Here is a 22,683-nt window from a genome sequence, read left to right as displayed (position 1 = left end):
GCAGGAGGATGGATGTGCTGGAAATGAGATGTTTGAGGACAATGTGTGGTGTGAGGTGGTTTGATCGAGTAAGTAACGTAAGGGTAAGAGAGATGTGTGGAAATAAAAAGAGCGTGGTTGAGAGAGCAGAAGAGGGTGTTTTGAAATGGTTTGGGCACATGGAGAGAATGAGTGAGGAGAGATTGACCAAGAGGATATATGTGTCGGAGGTGGAGGGAACGAGGAGAAGAGGGAGACCAAATTGGAGGTGGAAAGATGGAGTGAAAAAGATTTTGTGTGATCGGGGCCTGAACATGCAGGAGGGTGAAAGGAGGGCAAGAAATAGAGTGAATTGGAGTCATGTGGTATACAGGGGTTGACGTGCTGTCAGTGGATTGAAGCAAGGCATGTGAAGCGTCTGGGGTAAACCATGGAAAGCTGTGTAGGTATGTATATTTGCGTGTGTGGACGTGTGTATGTACATGTGTATGGGGGGGGGGGGTTGGGCCATTTCTTTCGTCTGTTTCCTTGCGCTACCTCGCAAACACGGGAGACAGCGACAAAGTATAAAAAAAAAAAAAAAAAAAAAAAATATATATATATATATATATTAATAATCTAGACAATGTTTGAAAGAAAATTTACTCTGAGGCACATAGGCAGTTTTAAAGAGTAACTTCATCTTGGATCTGCTTGCTCTATGGTAGCTGAAGTGCAGACAGACTGGTGAAAAGTATGGGTCTTGTCAATGTCGATGCTAGAAATAATAGTTATAATCAATTAGTACACCAGTATTAACAAAAAGAAAATAACTTAATACAGATGCTCCCCAACTTATGATGGTTCGACTTCCGATTTTTCTACTTTACAATGGTGCAACATTCAACACTATAAAACAAGCTTTGTGTTTAATGATTTTGTGAAAGTGTTGGCTAATGAAAATGTTTTGAGAAAGTTTGAGATCAGCTAGGATAAGCTATGATGTTCGGTTGGTTAGATGCACAGTATCAAATGAATTTAATGTATTTTCGACATACAATACTTTCAAATTATGATGAATTTCTTGGAGCATAACCCCATTGTAAGTCAGGGTGCATCTGTACTTATTTCGACACATTAAAGAGCTATCTAGACTATCTAGAGCCTATCTAGACTGCCAGAAAGCATTTGACACTATCCCAAATAAGAAGGCTGGTAAGGAAGCTGAATCTTCTGGCAGGAATAATAGGGAGATTCCTCCGATGTATACATTACTTTAGTGGAAGGGAATGGGGAGTTCAAATCAGGCAGTACACATAAATTCAAGAGACTGTATGACAGAAGAGACTGTTCAAGAGTTGGGGCCCCATGAGTATAAAATTCCCTCAGCATATAGCTCAAACAGCTAACCACATACTCTTCTCTCATCCACGGTAGTCAAATTTGTGGCATTTAACTTTCTCATTGTAGTTCAGCTCTCTTAATTCTGATAAAATCTTGTTTGCCTTTCCTCAGATCTTCTTAGTCCTTTGTACCTCTTTAAGTAAGGTGACCAAACTTGAAAAGCATATTCTAGTTTTTGGTTAATGTAGGGTGTAAATATTTTGATGAACATTTTCTTGTTTGTGCAGTGGAGTGAAATTCTAATATTTACCAATATGAAATCTGTCTTTACAAATTTCCCAAGTTGGGGCTCTGGCAATAGGTTTGATGCAGTGTCAGTTCCCACCTTCTCTTACAGATTCCTGCAACTTATTTCCTGCTTGATAGTATACACATAAAGGCCTTCTTTGACTATGCATTTGCTTTGGCTGAATATCACTGACTGTTTATCTGACCAATTTTGGGTTTTGTCAAGGTCTTTATGTAAGTTGATACATTGTTCATCACTACTTTCCTCACGATTTTGGCAATATCTGTAACCATAATTCATGCAAGAGTCCAGCCCTTTTGACATGTCATTCACGTTGATCAAGAAGAGCAACGGTCTTGGAAATGTGCTTTGTGGCACCCTACTGGTAACCTCAACTAATTTTGAGAAGTTGGTTAGAGCTTGTCAGGTCATTATTGTAAGTATTGTGTTTTGTTAGTATTGTACAGTAGCTGAGGAGCATACTGTGGGGTTGCTTAGGTCTTATCAGAAACAATTTATTTATCTATTTATTTATTAATTATACTTTGTCGCTGTCTCCCGCGTTTGCGAGGTAGCGCAAGGAAACAGACGAAAGAAATGGCCCAACCCCCCCCCATACACATGTATATACATACGTCCACACACGCAAATATACATACCTACACAGCTTTCCATGGTTTACCCCAGACGCTTCACATGCCTTGATTCAATCCACTGACAGCACGTCAACCCCAGTATACCACATCGCTCCAATTCACTCTATTCCTTGCCCTCCTTTCACCCTCCTGCATGTTCAGGCCCCGATCACACAAAATCTTTTTCACTCCATCTTTCCACCTCCAGTTTGGTCTCCCTCTTCTCCTCGTTCCCTCCACCTCCGACACATATATCCTCTTGGTCAATCTTTCCTCACTCATTCTCTCCATGTGCCCAAACCACTTCAAAACACCCTCTTCTGCTCTCTCAACCACGCTCTTTTTATTTCCACACATCTCTCTTACCCTTATGTTACTCACTCGATCAAACCACCTCACACCACACACTGTCCTCAAACATCTCATTTCCAGCACATCCATCCTCCTGCGCACAACTCTATCCATAGCCCACGCCTCGCAACCATACAACATTGCTGGAACCACTATTCCTTCAAACATACCCATTTTTGCTTTCCGAGATAATGTTCTCGACTTCCACACATTCTTCAAGGCCCCCAGAATTTTTGCCCCCTCCCCCACCCTATGATCCACTTCCGCTTCCATGGTTCCATCCGCTGCCAGATCCACTCCCACATATCTAAAACACTTCACTTCCTCCAGTTTTTCTCCATTCAAACTCACCTCCCAATTGACTTGACCCTCAACCCTACTGTACCTAATAACCTTGCTCTTATTCACATTTACTCTTAACTTTCTTCTTCCACACACTTTACCAAACTCAGTCACCAGCTTCTGCAGTTTCTCACATGAATCAGCCACCAGCGCTGTATCATCAGCAAACAACAACTGACTCACTTCCCAAGCTCTCTCATCCCCAACAGACTTCATACTTGCCCCTCTTTCCAAAACTCTTGCATTTACCTCCCTAACAACCCCATCCATAAACAAATTAAACAACCATGGAGACATCACACACCCCTGCCGCAAACCTACATTCACTGAGAACCAATCACTTTCCTCTCTTCCTTCACGTACACATGCCTTACATCCTCGATAAAAACTTTTCACTGCTTCCAACAACTTTCCTCCCACACCATATATTCTTAATACCTTCCACAGAGCATCTCTATCAACTCTATCATATGCCTTCTCCAGATCCATAAATGCTACATACAAATCCATTTGCTTTTCTAAGTATTTCTCACATACATTCTTCAAAGCAAACACCTGATCCACACATCCTCTACCACTTCTGAAACCACACTGCTCTTCCCCAATCTGATGCTCTGTATATGCCTTCACCCTCTCAATCAATACCCTCCCATATAATTTATTTATGTACAGATAATAAAAATGCAGACAATTACAAATACTTAAAAACATTTTCTAATATGTTAAACAATATATTCATTTATTTTGCTTTGTCGATGTCTCCTGCATTAGTGAGGTAGCGCAAGGAAACAGACGAAAGGATGGCCCAACCCACCCAAATACACATGTATATACATACACATCGACACACGCAAATATACATACCTATACATCTCAATGTATACATATATATACACACACAAACATATACATATATACATATGTACACAATTCATACTGTCTGCCTTTATTTATCCCCATCGCCATCTCGCCACACATGAAATAACAGGCCCCTCCCCCCTCATGTGTGCGAGGTAGCGCTAGGAAAAGACAACAAAGGCCCCATTTGTTCACACTCAGTCTCTAGCTGTCATGTAATAATACATCGAAACCACAGCTCCCTTTCCACATCCAGGCCCCACAGAACTTTCCATGGTTTACCCCAGACACTTCACATGCCCTGGTTCAATCCATTGACAGCACGTCAACCCTGGTATACCACATCGTTCCAATTCACTCTATTCCTTGCATGCCTTTCACCCTCCTGCATGTTCAGGCCCCGATCACTCAAAATCTTTTTCACTCCATCTTTCCACCTCCAATTTGGTCTCCCACTTCTCCTCGTTCCCTCCACCTCTGACACATATATCCTCTTGGTCAATCTTTCCTCACTCATTCTCTCCATGTGACCAAACCATTTCAAAACACCGTCTTCTGCTCTCTCAACCACACTCTTTTTACTACCACACATCTCTCTTACCCTATAATATATTACTTACTCGATCAAACCACCTCACACCACATACTGTCCTCAAACATCTCATTTCCAGCACATCCACCCTCCTCCACACAACTCTATCCAGAGCCCACGCCTCGCAACCATATAACATTGTTGGAAACACTATTCCTTCAAACATACCCATTTTTGCTTTCCGAGATAATGTTCTCGACTTCCACACATTCTTCAACGCTCCCAGAACTTTCGCCCCCTCCCTCACCCTATGATTCACTTCCACTTCCATGGTTCCATCCGCTGCCAAATCCACTCCCAGATATCTAAAACACTTCACTTCCTCCTTTTTCTCCATTCAAACTTACCTCCCAATTGACTTGTCCCTCAACCCTACTGTACCTAATAACCTTGCTCTTATTCACATTTACTCTCAGCTTTCTTCTTTCACACCTGTACCAAACTCAGTCACCAGCTTCTGCAGTTTCTCACACGAATCAGCCACCAGTGCTGTATCATCAGCGAACAGCAAGTGACTCACTTTCCAAGCTCTCTCATCTACAACAGACTGCATACTTGCCCCTCTTTCCAAAACTCTTGCATTTACCTCCCTAACAACCCCATCCATAAACAAATTAAACAACCATGGAGACATCACACACCCCTACCGCAAACCTACATTCACTGAGAACCAATCACTTTCCTCTCTTCCTACACGTACACATGCCTTACATCCTCAATAAAAACTTTTCACTGCTTCTAGCAGCTTGCCTCCAACTCCATATATTCTTACTACCTTCCACAGAGCATCTCTATCAACTCTATCATATGCCTTCTCCAGATCCATAAATGCTACATACAAATCCATTCGCTTTTCTAAGTATTTCTCACATATATTCTTCAAAGCAAACACCTGATCCACACATCCTCTACCACTTCTGAAACCACATTGCTCTTCCCCAATCTGATGCTCTGTACATGCCTTCACCCTCTCAATCAATACCCTCCCATATAATTTCCCAGGAATACTCAACAAACTTTTTATTTATTATTATTTATTTTGCTTTGTCGCTGTCTCCCACGTTAGCGAGGTAGCGCAAGGAAACAGACGAAAGAATGGCCCAACCCGCCCACATACACATGTATATACATACACGTCCACACACGCAAATATACATACCTATACATCTCAATGTACACATATATATACACACACAGACATATACATATATACACATGTACATAATTCATACTGTCTGCCTTTATTTGTTCCCATCGCCACCTCGCCACATATGGAATAACAACCCCCTCCCCCCTCATGTGTGCGAGGTAGCGCTAGGAAAAGACACCAAAAGCCCCATTCGTTCACACTCAGTCTCCAGCTGTCATGTAAAAATGCACCAAACCCACAGCTCCCCTTCCACATCCAGGCTCCACAGAACTTTCCATGGTTCACCCCAACAAACTTATACCTCTGTAATTTGAGCACTCACTTTTATCCCCTTTGCCTTTGTACAATGGCACTATGCAAGCATTCCGCCAACCCTCAGGCACCTCATCATGGGTCATACATACATTAAATAACCTTACTAACCAGTCAACAATACAGTCACCCCCTTTTTTAATAAATTCCACTGCAGTATTATCCAAACCTGCTGCCTTGCCGGCTTTCATCATCCGCAAAGCCATTACTACCTCTTCTCTGTTTACCAAATCATTTTCCCTAACCCTTTCACTCTGCACACCACCTCAACCAAAACACCCTATATCTGCCACTATATCATCAAACACATTCAGCAAACCTTCAAAGTACTCACTCCATCTCCTTCTCACATCACCACTACTTGTTATCACCTCCCCATTAGCCCCCTTCACTGAAGTTCCCATTTGTTCCCTTTCTTACGCACTTTATTTAGCTCCTTCTAAAACATCTTTTTATTCTCCCAAAAATTTAATGATACTCTCTCACCCCAACTCTCATTTGCCCTCTTTTTCACCTCTTGCACCTTTGTCTTGATCTTCTGCCTCTTTCTTTTATACATCTCCCAGTCATTTGCATTATTTCTCTGCAAAAATCATCCAAATGCCTCTTTCTTCTCTTTCACTAATAATCTTGCTTCTTCATCCCACCACTCACTACCCTTTCTAATCTGCCCACCAAAAAGTTTCCAAATTTTCAAAAAATGTCATTTTCCTAAAACTGAAAGTAAGAAGACTAGAACAAAATGCAGAGAACAATAAAAATTGTATTATTCCTAAATATAAAAACCTGATTAAGACAACGCATATGAACTACAGTCAACAAAACTATAACAAAAGAAAAATGCTACTAACTATAAAGGTAGTCTAATGGAGTCATTACTTCTTAGATCTGCTTGATCTCTTGATACTGTCCTTGTTCGTTGCAGAGCAGACGGATTGGCAAGTAGTTGGGGTCTTATCAGAATCAGTGCTGAAGATGAATGAATTTACTATCAGTTGTTGCATGCATATGAAGCATAAATAAAATTTGGATAGCAATGGAGTTACACCATTCACAAGGGAAGAATTCTAGTGCAATCTTTAAATCAGGCACACTTTAAACACTAATCTGTGGTATGCAGAAACTATCAGGTTTTAAGTAAAAAGTCCTTGCATACCTGGATGTTACCCAGTTCCACAGGAAATAGCTAATGAGCACCTGTAAAACTATTCTCCTTTATATAAACTTCCAATGGAAACATGATATTGTAAGTGTGTAAAGCCATATCATGTAAAATGCATAATCTTCACACCCAAAGTGCAATATCCTGGAGATACTTTGGGATAGGAAATAAATGTCCACTCCTGGAACAGGTGAATTTAATAAAGTGATCATTTAAAATTCAAATATTGCTGAGTTGCAACTGACCCAAAGTTTGAATTAGAGGTAGAAGCCTAATACATGCTGTTTGCTATCTCCCTTTAGTTAGTGCATTTGGTAAAGCCCTTCAAACACTGCCAATGAATTTAGTAAAAGACAAGTTCTCCATGTTCTATAAGATGTACCATGCTATAAAGGATATGGTCATATGAACTGCAAGAAACTTCAAAAACCTGGAAAGTTCTAAGTAAAAACACTGATTCTACTTAGGACAAACAAAAAACAAGGTTTCAATGATGAACCAGGTCACTAAGTTGGTTAAAAGTGTGAGGTGCATGTTCACAAGCTTATCATTAATTTTCTATAATTTGGCTGATTCTATCGGTCCAAAATGAGTCTGTGGTAAGCCAGAGAACACAACTGCAAAGATGATACAATGACTGAGATTAGAAAATCCATGACAGGCTTAAGGAAGAAGGTTGTCATGGGATGAAAAAGACAAGCACATGTAAGCTACAGAGGATAAAAAACAAGAAGAGGAATGGAAAGACTAAAGCTTAGATACTAAGAAAATTACATTAGTTCATCTGATTAAAACGATCATACCCTACCTCGCTGAACTTGTCTCAATTCTTGCCGACCTACGAACTGGTGTGGTATCCTCACTTGATGTTAAAACTTGAGACCTTGTCCTTGTAGACTGGGTTGAATGTGAATGCTGTGGTGAACCATCAGAACCCTTGGCATCTACCTGTGTCTTCTGCTTCTGAGATGTCTTACGACGGGAAATTTTTGCACTATCCGATGACTGAGATGAATCCTCTACTGTCTTAGTCAGCTGAGGAGTATTCAAAGACTTTTTCTTGTTGCTCCTATCAGTTGGAGTTAAAGTCCTTGACTTAGATGCTGATGTCTTTTCAACTGGGGTAGTATATGATTTGCTACGTGTGATTCTAGTAATTGGAGTCAGGTGGCCAGAGTCTGAGGTAGAATCATCAGATGTTTCTAAGACCCTATGGTGGGAAACTTTTCCTGAGGGTGATGACAGACTAGAGTCAGGTGGTACCCCTAAACTGCGAGTGACTCTTCTTGCTCTTCTTGGACGATCTGTTGACATACTGCAATAAAAAAATGCATGGTTTTCAATACTGCTGGCCATTTTTCTGATACAGGCAAGGTGAGCTGAAGGTACTACTACTCACACATCTTGTTTCAACTTCATTTGGGATTAAAATTAAAACTCTTCATAGAAAAAATAGTAATATGCCATGATAGCAAAATCAAAATATATCTATTTAAAGCAAGTGAACAATTACCAGTGGGTGGAATAGCATGATATCCCTCAGTTTGTCCTAAGCCCAGTATTTTCTGAGTTTGACAATGAAATGATGGAAGCGATAATTATAATCAAATATAACACTCGTCAATATACATCTTTGTAGCAACCTATTCGTCCTTTGCCAAAGCTCAAGAGACTTTAACGTATATGAAGGACAATCAAAAATGCATGCTAGTAGTGAAAAGCATTTTAGTGATAAATCCCAAAACTATGGAAAATCAGAGTCCCTGGTATGAGACTGAACTTTCAACTTTGGAAAAGAAAATTTAACACAGAATTCAAAGTTCTGAAATCCAAATTTTGTATAACGTCTAAGAATTTTTCAAAGTCAACAGAATATGACACAGCCTTATTGTAATCTGATGCACTGTATCTATCTATTATCTATATCTCTGACGTTCGCACCCTTAAGAGGTAGCCACAGCAAAAGAGCGAACTCCAGAGTTGCTTCTTAGCCTTTAGTGCCACACCCTAACAGGCCACTAGCAGAAGACAACTCCAGCGCAGTGCTTTCAGAGGCTCCTACCTAATGTTCCTACCAACTTCTTCTACCTAATGTGTCTACCAAACACACTAATACATTACAATTCAACTATTCAAAGTATTTCAAAGTACAATTAACAAACTTACCTATATGGTAAGCCATATACTCCCTGTCTGAGGAAAGTATGGTTGCAAAAACACAAAATAGATATCAAAAACACTTGGATAATGGAACAAGTATCAAAGATATAATTTTACAAAATTATTGCCTTTCTCAAAGGTATATAGACAGAAAACTAGTGCTGTACCTTACGAATTTCATGGAAATACAGAGGTTCTAAAAGTAAAAGCATCATTTCATCTTTACATGTGAACAGTAAAAAAAAGGCAAAAAAAATATTTCACAAAACAGCTTAAGTTACAAAACAGTATGCCATAAACAGTAACCAGTCAGTTCAGAAGTATTTTATGTTGTTGGTTTTCAAGTCAATGTTACTTGCAGATATAGTATATTTCTAAGGCTAAAAACATTTTTTCTGAAAGTCCAACTGTAAAAGACATTCACTAAAGAAGCGGCATAAACACCTAACAACTCTCATGCAAGATCTTGCACATATGGGTGACATTGCAATGCATATTCTAAGAGGTAGAGGCAAACTAACACATACTCAAATAATACAATGCAGTTCCAACAATGTTATAGGGTTGTGAGGCATGGGATGTATGTAGGAGGGTGGATGTGGTGGAAATGAAATGTTTGAGGACAATATGTGGTGTGAGGTGGTTTGATCAGGTAAGTAACGTAAGGGTAAGAAAGATGTGTAGAAATAAAAAGTGTGCGGTTGAGAGAGCAGAAGAGGGTATGTTGAAGTGGTTTGGACATATGGAGATAATGAGTGAGGAAGGATTGACAAAGAGGATATATGTGTCATAGGTGGAGGGAAGAAGAAGCAGGAGACCTAATTGGAGGTGGAAGGATGGAGTGAAAAAGATTTTAAGTGATCGGGGCCTGAACATACAGGAGGGAAAGAGGCATGCAAGGAATAGAGTGGTATACCGGGGTAGACGTGCTGTCAATGGACTGAACCAGGGCATGTGAAGCGTCAGGGGTAAACCATGGAAAGGTCTGTGGAACCTGGATGTGGAAAAGGAGATGTGGTTTCAGTGCATTACATATGACTGCTAAAGACAGTGTGAACGAATGTGGCATTTTTTTGTCTTTTCCTAGAACGCAGGCAGGTTTGTGTGTGTGTGTTTTTGCGGTCAGAGGGTGCAGGCCCCACAGAACTTTCCAAGGTTTACCTCAGATGCTTCACATGCCCTGGTTCAATCCATTGACAGCACATCAACCCCGGTATACCACATCGTTCCAATTCACTCTATTCCTTGCATGCCTTTCATCCTCCTGCATGTTCAGGTCCCAATCACTCAAAATCTTTTTCATTCCATCTTTCCACCTCCAATTTGGTCTCCCACTTCTCGTTCCCTCCACCTCTGACACATATATCCTCTTGGTCAATCTTTCCTCACTCATTCTCTCCATGTGACCAAACCATTTCAAAACACCCTCCTCTGCTCTCTCAACCACACTCTTTTTATCACCACACATCTCTCTTACCCTTACATTACTTACTCAATCAAACCACCTCGCACCACATATTGTCCTCAAACATCTCATATCCAGCAAATCCACCCTTCTCCGCACAACTCTATCCATAACCCATGCCTCGTAACCATATAACATTGTTGGAACCACTATTCCTTCGAACATAGCCATTTTTGCTTTCCGAGATAATGTTCTCGACTTCCACACATTCTTCAACGCTCCCAGAATTTTTGCCCCCTCCCCCACCCTATAATTCACTTCCGCTTCCATGGTTCCATCCGCTGCCAAATCCACTCCCAGGTATCTAAAACACTTCACATCCTCCAGTTTTTCTCCATTCAAACATCCTTCTGAATTGACTTGACCCTCAACCCGACAGCACCTAATAATTACCTTGCTCTTATTCACATTTACTCTCAGCTTTCTTCTTTCACACACTTTACCAAACTCCGCCACCAGCTTCTGCAGTTTCTCACATGAATCAGCCACCAGCGCTGTATCATCAGCGAACAACAACTGACTCGCTTCCCAAGCTCTCTCATCCCCAACAGACGTCATACTTGCCCCTCTTTCCAAAACTCATGCATTCACCTCCCTAACAACCCCATCCATAAACAAATTAAACAACCATGGAGACATCACACACCCCTGCCGCAAACCTACATTCACTGAGAACCAATCACTTTCCTCTCTTCCTACACGTACACATGCCTTACATCCTCGATCAAAACTTTTCACTGCTTCTAACAACTTTCCTCCCACACCATATATTCTTAATACCTTCCACAGAGCATCTCTATCAACTCTATCATATGCCTTCTCCAGATCCATAAATGCTACATACAAATCCATTTGCTTTTCTAAGTATTTCTCACATACATTCTTCAAAGCAAACACCTGATCCACACATCCTCTACCACTTCTGAAACCACACTGCTCTTCCCCAATCTGATGCTCTGTACATGCCTTCATCCTCTCAATCAATACCCTCCCATATAATTTACCAGGAATACTCAACAAACTTATACCTCTGTAATTTGAGCACTCACTCTTATCCCCTTTGCCTTTGTACAATGGCACTATGCTCGCATTCCGCCAATCCTCAGGCACCTCACCATGAGTCATACATACATTAAATAACCTTACCAACCAGTCAACAATACAGTCACCCCCTTTTTTAATCAATTCCACTGCAATACCATCCAAACCTGCTGCCTTGCCGGCTTTCATCTTCCGCAAAGCTTTCACTACCTCTTCTCTGTTTACCAAATCATTTTCCCTAACCCTCTCACTTTGCACACCACCTCGACCAAAACACCCTATATCAGCCTCTCTATCATCAAACACATTCAACAAACCTTCAAAATACTCACTCCATCTCCTTCTCACATCACCACTACTTGTTATATATCCTCCAATTTGGTCTCCCACTTCTCCTCGTTCCCTCCACCTCTGGCACATATATCCTCTTGGTCAATCTTTCCTCACTCATTCTCTCCATGTGACAAACCATTTCAAAACACCCTCTTCTGCTCTCTCAACCACACTCTTTTTATTTCCACACATCTCTCTTACCCTTACATCACTTACTCGATCAAACCACCTCACACCACATATTGTCCTTAAACATCTCATTTCCAGCACATCCACCCTCCTGCGCACAACTCTATCCATAGCCCACGCCTCGCAACCATACAACATTGTTGGAACCACTATTCCTACAAACATACCCATTTTTGCTTTCCGATATAATGTTCTCGACTTCCAAACATTCTTCAAAGCTCCCAGAATTTTCGCCCCCTCCCCCACCCTATCATTCACTTCCGCTTCCATGGTTCCATCCGCTGCCAGATCCACCCCCAGATATCTAAAACACTTGCAAGGTAGCACAAGGAAACAGACAAAAGAAATGGCCCAACCCACCCCCATACATATGTATATACATACACGTCCACACACGCAAATATACATACCCATACATCTCAATGTACACATATATATACACACACAGACATATACATTTATACACATGCACGCAATTCACACTGTCTGCCTTCATTCATTCCCATCGCCACCTCGCCACACATGGAATAACATCCCCCTCCCCCCTCATGTGTGCGAGGTAGCGCTAGGAAAAGACAACAAAGGCCCCATTCGCTCACACTCAGTCTCTAGCTGTCATGCAATAATGCCCGAAACCACAGCTCCCTTTCCACATCCAGGCCCCACACAGCTTTCCATGGTTTACCCCAGACGCTTCACATGCCCTGATTCAATCCATTGACAGCACGTTGACCCTGGTATACCAGATCAATGCAATTCACTCTATTCCTTGCCCGCCTTTCACCCTCCTGCATGTTCAGGCCCCGATCACTCAAAATCTTTTTCACTCCATCTTTCCACCTCCAATTTGGTCTCCCACTTCTCCTCGTTCCCTCCACCTCCAACACATATATCCTCTTGGTCAATCTTTCCTCACTCATTCTCTCCATGTGGCCAAACCATTTCAAAACACCCTCTTCTGCTCTCTCAACCACGCTCTTCTTATTTCCATACATCTCTCATACCCTTACATTACTTACTCGATCAAACCACCTCACACCACATATTGTCCTCAAACATCTCATTTCCAGCACATCCACCCTCCTGCACATTACTCTATCCATAGCCCACGCCTCGCAACCATACAACATTGTTGGAACCACTATTCCTTCAAACATACCCATTTTTGCTTTCCGAGATAATGTTCTCGACTTCCACACATTCTTCAAGGCTCCCAGGATTTTCGCCCCCACCCCCACCCTATGATTCACTTCCACTTCCATGGTTCCATCCGCTGCCAGATCCACTCCCACATATATAAAACACTTTACTTCCTCCAGTTTTTCTCCATTCAAACTTACCTCCCAATTGACTGAACCCTCAACCCTACTGTACCTAATAACCTTGCTCTTATTCACATTTACTCTTAATTTTCTTCTTTCACACACTTTACCAAACTCAGTCACCAGCTTCTGCAGTTTCTCACATGAATCAGCCAATAGCGCTGTATCATCAGCGAACAACAACTGACTCACTTCCCAAGCTCTCTCATCCCTATATATATATATATATATATATATCCCTGGGGATAGGGGAGAAAGAATACTTCCCACGTATTCCCTGCGTGTCGTAGAAGGCAACTGAAAGGGGAGGGAGCAGGGGGCTGGAAATCCTTAGCTCTCGCTATTTTTTTTAATTTTTTGAAAGAAGGAACAGAGAAGGGGGCCAGGTGAGGATATTCCCTCAAAGGCCCAGTCCTCTGTTCTTAACGCTACCTCGCTAATGCGGGAAATGGCGAATAGTTTCAAAGAAAAGAAAAGAAATATATTAAGAATATATGGTGTGGGAGGAAAGTTGTTAGAAGCAGTGAAAAGTTTTTATCGAGGATGTAAGGCATGTGTATGTGTAGGAAGAGAGGAAAGTGATTGGTTCTCAGTGAATGTAGGTTTGCGGCAGGGGTGTGTGATGTCTCCATGGTTGTTTAATTTGTTTATGGGTGGGGTTGTTAGGGAGGTAAATGCAAGAGTTTTGGAAAGAGGGGCAAGTATGAAGTCTGTTGGGGATGAGAGAGCTTGGGAAGTGAGTCAGTTGTTGTTCGCTGATGATACAGCGCTGGTGGCTGATTCATGTGAGAAACTGCAGAAGCTGGTGACTGAGTTTGGTAAAGTGTGTGGAAGAAGAAAGTTAAGAGTAAATGTGAATAAGAGCAAGGTTATTAGGTACAGTAGGGTTGAGGGTCAAGTCAATTGGGAGGTGAGTTTGAATGGAGAAAAACTGGAAGATGTGAAGTGTTTTAGATATCTGGGAGTGGATCTGGCAGCGGATGGAACCATGGAAGCGGAAGTGGATCATAGGGTGGGGGAGGGGGCGAAAATTCTGGGGGCCTTGAAGAATGTGTGGAAGTCGAGAACATTATCTCGGAAAGCAAAAATGAGTATGTTTGAAGGAATAGTGGTTCCAACAATGTTGTATGGTTGCGAGGCATGGGCTATGGATAGAGTTGTGCGCAGGAGGATGGATGTGCTGGAAATGAGATGTTTGAGGACAATGTGTGGTGTGAGGTGGTTTGATCGAGTGAGTAACGTAAGGGTGAGAGAGATGTGTGGAAATAAAAAGAGCGTGGTTGAGAGAGCAGAAGAGGGTGTTTTGAAGTGGTTTGGGCACATGGAGAGGATGAGTGAGGAAAGATTGACCAAGAGGATATATGTGTCGGAGGTGGAGGGAACAAGGAGAAGAGGGAGACCAAATTGGAGGTGGAAAGATGGAGTGAAAAAGATTTTGTGTGATCGGGGCCTGAACATGCAGGAGGGTGAAAGGAGGGCGAGGAATAGAGTGAATTGGAGCGAGGTGGTATACCGGGGTTGACGTGCTGTCAGTGGATTGAATCAAGGCATGTGAAGCGTCTGGGGTAAGCCATGAAAAGCTGTGTAGGTATGTATATTTGCGTGTGTGGACGTATGTATATACATGTGTATAGGGGGGGTTGAGCCATTTCTTTCGTCTGTTTCCTTGCGCTACCTCGCAAACGTGGGAGACAGCGACAAAGTATAATAAAAATAAAATAATATATATATATATATATATATATATATATATATATATATATATATTTTATTTATTATATATATATATATATATATATATATATTTTATTTATTATATATATATATATATATATATATATATATACAATATATATACATACATACATAACTGCTTCTAGCAACTTACCTCCCACGCCATATACTCTTAATACCTTCCACAGAGCATCTCTATCAATTCTATCATATGCCTTCTCCAGATCCATAAATGCTACGAACAAATCCATCCGTTTTTCTAAGTATTTCTCACAACCATTCTACACAGCTAACACCTGATCCAAACATCCTCTACAACTTCTGAAACCACACTCCTCTTCCCAAATCTGATGCTCTGTACATGCTTTCAGCCTCTCAATCAATACCCTCCTATATAATTTCCCAGGAATACTCAACAAACCTGTCCCTCTGTAATTTCAATACTAACCTTCATGCCCTTTGCTTTTGTACAATGGCACTATGCATGCATTCTGCCAATCCTCAAGCACTTCACCATAAACCATACATGTATTGAGTATCCTCACCAACCAGTCAATAACACAGTCACCCCATTCTTTAATAAATTTCACTGCAATACCATCGAAACCCGCCGCTTTGCCAGCTTTCATCTTCCGCAAAGCTTTCACTACCTTTTCTCTGTTTACCAAATTATTCTCCCTGGCCCTCTCACTTCGCATAACACCTCGACCAAAACACCTTATAACGGCCACTCCATCATCAAATACATTCAACAAACCTTCAAAATACTCACTCCCTCTCACTTCACCACCACTTCTTATTACCTCCTTATTTGCCCCCTTCAACAATGTTCCCATTTGTTCTCTTGTCTTATGCACTTTATTTACCTTCTTCCAAAACATCTTTTTATTCTCCCTAAAATTTAATGATACTCTCTCACCCAGACTCTCATTTGCCCTCTTTTTCACCTCTTGCACCTTTCTCTTGACCTCTTGCCTCTTTCTTCTATACATCTCCCTGTCATTTGCACTATTTCCCTGAAAAACTTGTCCAAATTTGTCTCTCTCCTCTTTCACTAACAATCTTACTTCTTCATCCCACCACTCACTACCCTATCTAATCTGCCCACCTTTCACCTTTCTCATGCCACAGGCATCTTTTGTGCAAGCCATCACTGCTTCCCTAAATACATCCCATTCCTCCCCCACTCCCCTTACATTATTTGCTCTCACCTGTAAGGTATGTGTACGAGTAGGAAGAGAGGAAAGTGTTCGGTTCCCAGTGAACGTCAGTTTGCGGAAGGGGTGCATGATGTCTCCATGGTTGTTTAATATGTTTATGGATGGGGTTGTTAGGGAGGTGAATGCAAGAGTTTTGGAGAGGGGCAAGTATGCAGTCTGTTGTGGATGAGAGGGCTTGGGAAGCGAGTCAGTTGTTGTTCGATGATGATACAGCACTGGTGGCTGATTCAGGTGAGAAACTGAAGAAGCTGGTGACTGAGTTTGGTAAAGTGTGTGAAAGAAGAAAGCTGAGAGTAAATATGAATAAGAGCAAGGTTATTAGGTTCAGTAGGGTTGAGGGACAAGCAAACTGGGAGGTAAGTTTGAATGGAGGAAAACTGGAGAAATGAAGTGTTTTAGATATCTGGGAATGGATTTGGCAGCGGATGGAACCATGGAAGCAGAAGAGAGTCAAAGGGTGGGGGAGGGAGCAAAGGTTCTGGGAGCGTTGAAGTATGTGTGGAAGGCGAAAACGTTATCTCTGAGAGCAAAAATGGGTATGTTTGAAGGAATAGTGGTTCCAACAATGTTATATGGTTGTGAGGCATGGGCTATAGATAGGGTTGTGCGGAGGAGCGTGGATGTGTTGGAAATGAAATGCTTGAGGACAATATGTGGTATGGATGAAGGCAGCAAGTATGAATATGTACATGTGTATATATGTATATGTCTGTATATGTATATGTATGTATACACTGAAATGTATAGGTGTGTATATGTGTGTGTGTAAGCATGTACGTATATACATGAGTAGGTGGGTGGGTTGGGCCATTCTTTCGTCTGTTTCATTGTGCTACCTCACTAATGTGGGAGACAGCGACAAAGTATGATTAATATAAGAGTAAAACATACATATACATACACAGTGAAAAGTTTTTATCGAGGATGTAAGGCATGTGTACGTGTAGGAAGAGAGGAAAGTGATTGGTTCTCAGTGAATGTATGTTTGCGGCCAGGGTGTGTGATGTCTCCATGGTTGTTTAATTTGTTTATGGATGGGGTTGTTAGGGAGGTAAATGCAAGAGTTTTGGAAAGAGGGGCAAGTATGAAGTCTGTTGGGGATGAGAGAGCTTGGGAAGTGAGTCAGTTGTTGTTCGCTGATGATACAGCGCTGGTGGCTGATTCATGTGAGAAACTGCAGAAGCTGGTGACTGAGTTTGGTAAAGTGTGTGAAAGAAGAAAGTTAAGAGCAAATGTGAATAAGAGCAAGGTAATTAGGTACAGTAGGGTTGAGGGTCAAGTCAATTGGGAGGTAAGTTTGAATGGAGAAAAACTGGAGGAAGTAAAGTGTTTTAGATATCTGGGAGTGGATCTGGCAGCGGATGGAACCATGGAAGCGGAAGTAGATCATAGGGTGGGGGAGGGGGCGAAAATCCTGGGAGCCTTGAAGAATGTGTGGAAGGCGAGAACATTATCTCGGAAAGCAAAAATGGGTATGTTTGAAGGAATAGTGGTTCCAACAATGTTGTATGGTTGCGAGGCGTGGGCTATGGATAGAGTTGTGCGCAGGAGGATGGATGTGCTGGAAATGAGATGTTTGAGGACAATGTGTGGTGTGAGGTGGTTTGATCGAGTGAGTAACGTAAGGGTAAGAGAGATGTGTGGAAATAAAAAGAGCGTGGTTGAGAGAGCAGAAGAGGGTGTTTTGAAATGGTTTGGTCACATGGAGAGAATGAGTGAGGAAAGATTGACCAAGAGGATATATGTGTCGGAGGTGGAGGGAACGAGGAGAAGTGGGAGACCAAATTGGAGGTGGAAAGATGGAGTGAAAAAGATTTTGTGTGATCGAGGCCTGAACATGCAGGAGGGTGAAAGGAGGGCAAGGAATAGAGTGAATTGGATCGATGTGGTATACCGGGGTTGACATGCTGTCAGTGGATTGAATCAGGGCATGTGAAGCGTCTGGGGTGAACCATGGAAAGCTGTGTAGGTATGTATACTTGCGTGTGTGGACGTATGTATATACATGTGTATGGGGGTGGGTTGGGCCATTTCTTTCGTCTGTTTCCTTGCGCTACCTCGCAAACGCGGGAGACAGCAAAAAAAAAAAAAAAAAAAAAAAAAAAAAAAAAAAATACACATGCATAGATATTACATATATACACATGTACATATTCATACCTGCTTGCCTTCATCCATTCCTGTCGCTAACCCACCCCACACGAATACAGCATCACTAGCCCCTGCTTCAGCGAGGTAATTGCAGGAAAACGTGTATATATGTACATGTATTTCTATAAGTCTATGGGGAAAATGAGACACGATAAGTTCCCCAGTGCACTTTCGTGTAATAACCACTTCATCAGGGGAGATACAAGAAAGAAATATAAGTCAGTTGATATCCAACAAAGAGACGTAGCTAGGATGCCATTTGGTAAACAAATGATTGTCTTGGACAATCACTTGTGGAATGCAACTAGATACAGACACTTAGTGATGAAAATGTTTACTATATATATAGAAGTACACTTAAATACTGCTGTGTTGTATGGTCACCATAAAACACACTGAATTATACAAGGTACAAAGACAAAAAGATTTCAGAATTAAGATATATGAAATGAAGCATATGAATTAACATTAATGACTAAAAAATCTCAAGCCATACAGATTCTAACATCAAAGGGAGAGAGATATGATAATATATAACTGGCAACAAATAAAGGAAATATAGAACAATGTTCTGAAACTAAAAGCAACCAGAAAAGGGCAGTACAGGTTCATTTAAGTCAAGAGTAACTCTTGGAAACACCCCAAAAATGCACAAGATACATGGAATGCCAAGAAGGAATGATTATTTAGTGTGATACCAGGTTGTCTAGGAAATTCTAATGAAATGGCAACATAGACATTCAAAAGAAGATTAGTCTCATGGTGGCAGACACTACCAAATAGCTAGAACAGATAACTACACCAGAGGAGTTGATGCTCAAAAGAATAGCAAGACAAGAGAGAGGACAAGCGGTCAATAGAAACGTCGTTTATCAACATACAAGTCAAGTGGAGAGTACAACATGTGAGCCCTGCAACCAAGGCAAACTCTCATTGTAGGCACTTATGGGTCAGTAGGTACTATCACTGTAGCTGTCTTGTATAACGTACCATAACAAATGCCTCCAATCAAGTCAAATACTGCACATCATTCCATTGTTTCCTAGCACTGCTATCCTCTGATTCAACCCACTAACAGCATATTGCCCCCTATATATCACAATACTCCAATTCATCCAATCCCATTGATGCCTCTCATAATCTGCAATGTTCAAGCCCTGATAGCTCAAAGCTTCTTTCGCTCCATTGCTCCACATCCTTCTCAATTTCCCACCTTCCACATGCTTCCTCCATTTCTGATACATACACCCTAATCATCAGTTTCTTTCCTCAACCTCTCCATATGTCCAAACCATTTTTACATATCCTGGTCAGCTCTCTAAATCATACACTCTTGCATATACAACCTCTAGCACCAAGATGATATAATCCCTTGTACCAAAATTCTGAAGGGCTCCTTAAGATTTAAATCAACACAAATCATGAATTCCCATAAAATTTTCCTGCAAAAATTCTCTTGCAATATAACCCTAATGCCAAGCTAAATTACACTTCACTCCAAAAATACTCCCATATCATACCTATGAGTACGAGGAACTTTAGGAGGCAGGGTTGGCTCATCTTCACTTGAATTACAAGTAGTAAGTTTTTGCTTACTTCTCCTCCTCCAACTAGACACTGAGGAACTGCTTTCATCTTCATTTTCCAAGGACTCAAAGGCATCACTGAAAATAAACCCTTGAGATATTTAGAGAAAATGCAATGACCAAGCTTATGAAGGAAAATAAGGTATCAGGAGGGTTAGTGTCATCTATTTAGTGAGCCAGCACTTTAGTTGCATTCCTCTAACCCAGGTAGCTGTCTTTTTCTTCTACCTCACTAACAGGTGGACTACTGCCATTCTGTCCACAAATATACAATCTCTCCTTGTCATAAGTAACACTTGACAAAACTTAACTCATGCAGCTCATTCTTCATTACTCTAGATTTTCGTGTGGTGAGCACTATGCACTAGCCCTGCCTTTTGGCAAAATGGTAGGATCAGTAGATAGAAGTGGTAGAAAGGAACACTTAGGCAGGATTATCAAGTACAAACATTAAGTAGGAGCATTAGAAAGAAGTGGTCATTAGGTACATTTGATAAGAGCCTCAGCAAACCCTGCATTAGTACTGCCCTCTGCCAGTGGCCTGTTAAGGGTAAGACACTAAAGGTTAAGAAGCAGCACTGGAGTCCTTTAGTTATGGAGACTATTATCATGGCCACCCCTTTGAGGGAGTTCCAACTGGAACAGGCATTAGAGGTATTGATAGATTGAGGATTGGCAGAATGCATGCATACTGCTATTGTACAAAGGCAAAGGGGACAAAGGTGAGTGTTCAAATTACAGAGGTATAAGTTTGCTGAGTATTCCTGGGAAATTATATGTGAGGGTATCGGTTGAGAGGGAGAAGACATGGACAGGTCATCAGATTGGGGAAGAGCAGTTTGGTTTCAGAAGTGATAAAGAATGCATGGATCAGGTGTTTGCTTTGAAGAATGTATGTGAGAAATACTTAGAAAAACAGATGGATTTTATGTGACATTTATGGATCTGGAGAAGGCATATGATAGAGTTGCTCTGTGGAAGGTATTAAGAGTATATGGTGTGGGAGGTAAGTTGCTAGAAGCAGTGAAAAGTTTTTATCGAGGATGTATGGCATGTGTACGAGTAGGAAGAGAGGAAAGTGTCTGATTTCCAGTGGATGTCGGTTTGCGACAGGGGTACTTGATATCTACATGGTTGTTTCATTCGTTTATGGATGAAGTTGTTAGGGAGGTGAATGCAAGAGTTTTGGAGAGAGGGACAAGTATGCAGTCTGTTGGGGATGAGAGGGCTTGAGAAGTGAGTCAGTTGTTGTTCGCTGATGATGCAGCGCTGGTGGCTGATTCATGTGAGAAGCTGCAGAAGCTGGTGACTGAGTTTGGTAAAGTGTGTGAAAGAAGAAAGTTGAGAGTGGATGTGAATAAGAGCAAGGTTATTAGGTACAGTAGGGTTGAGGGACAAGTAAACTGGGAGGTAAGTTCGAATGGAGAAAAACTGGAGGAAGTGAAGTGTTTTAGATATCTGAGAGTGGATTTGGCAGCGAATGGAACCATGGAATCTGAAGTGAGTCACAGGGTGGGGGAAGGAGCGAAAGTTCTGGGAGTATTGAAGAATGTGTGGGAGGCGAGAACATTATCTTGGAAAGCAAAAATGGGTATGTTTGAAGGAATACTGGTTCCAACAATGTTATATGGTTGCGAGGCATGGGCTATAGATAGGGTTGTGCGGAGGAGGTTGGATGTGCTGGAAATGAGATGTTTGAGGACAATGTGGTGTGAAGTGGTTTGATCAAGTAAGTAATGAAAGGGTAAGAGAGATGTATGGTAATAAAAAGAGTGTGGCTGAGAGAGCAGAAGGTGTATTGAAATGGTTTGGTCACATGGAGAGAATGAGTGAGGAAAGACTGACATGGAGGATATATGTGTCAGAGGTGGAGGGAACGAGAAGTGGGAGACCAAATTGGGGGTGGAAAGATGGAGTGAATAAGATTTTGAGTGATCGGGGCCTGAACATACAGGAGGGTGAAAGGCGTGCAAGGAATAGTGTGAATTGGAAACATGTGTTGTACCAGGGTCGACATGCAGTCAATGGATTGAACCAGGACATGTGAAGCATCTGGGGTAAACCAGGGAAAGTTTTGTAAGGCCTGGATGTGGAAAGGGAGCTGTGGTATCGGTGCATTACACATGACAGCTAGAGGCTGAGTGTGAACGAATGTGGCCTTTTGTCTTTTCCTAGAGCTACCTAGCGGGAGGAGGAGGAGGATGCTATTTCATGTGTGGCGATGGGAATGGATAAAGGCAAGTATGAATATGTACATGTGTATATACGTATATGTCTGTGTATGTATATGTATGTATACATTGAAATGTATAGATAAGTATATGTGGGTGTGTGGACGGGTATGTATATACATGTGTATGTGGGTGGGTTGGGCCATTCTTTCGTCTGTTTCTTTGCGCTACCTCGCTAATACAGGAGACAGCGACAAAGTATAATAAAAATATTAAAATAAACAATACAGAATAATTTCATGCTGATATTATGTAGAC

The 22,683-nt window shown here is 41.5% G+C and overlaps 1 protein-coding gene across 1 annotated transcript in view; it reads right to left on the bottom strand.

Annotated features, from left to right (window-relative positions):
* Positions 1 to 522: 522 nt before the first annotated feature.
* The window catches only part of Cap-G (Chromosome associated protein G), a 104,421-nt gene continuing 82,260 nt past the window's right edge, over positions 523 to 22,683 (bottom strand). The window contains exons 21-24 of the mRNA XM_071665321.1: positions 20,129 to 20,272; positions 7,802 to 8,308; positions 6,683 to 6,800; positions 523 to 736 (exon numbers count right to left, since the gene is read on the bottom strand). Coding sequence (XP_071521422.1) covers positions 6,707 to 6,800; positions 7,802 to 8,308; positions 20,129 to 20,272 — 745 coding nt within the window. The 3' untranslated portion in view covers positions 523 to 736; positions 6,683 to 6,706. The remainder of the gene's footprint in view (positions 737 to 6,682; positions 6,801 to 7,801; positions 8,309 to 20,128; positions 20,273 to 22,683) is intronic.

Source organism: Panulirus ornatus, chromosome 10 (assembly GCF_036320965.1).
Source record: "Panulirus ornatus isolate Po-2019 chromosome 10, ASM3632096v1, whole genome shotgun sequence".
NCBI lineage: Eukaryota > Metazoa > Arthropoda > Malacostraca > Decapoda > Palinuridae > Panulirus > Panulirus ornatus.
This window is presented reverse-complemented; position numbering and strand designations above follow the sequence as displayed.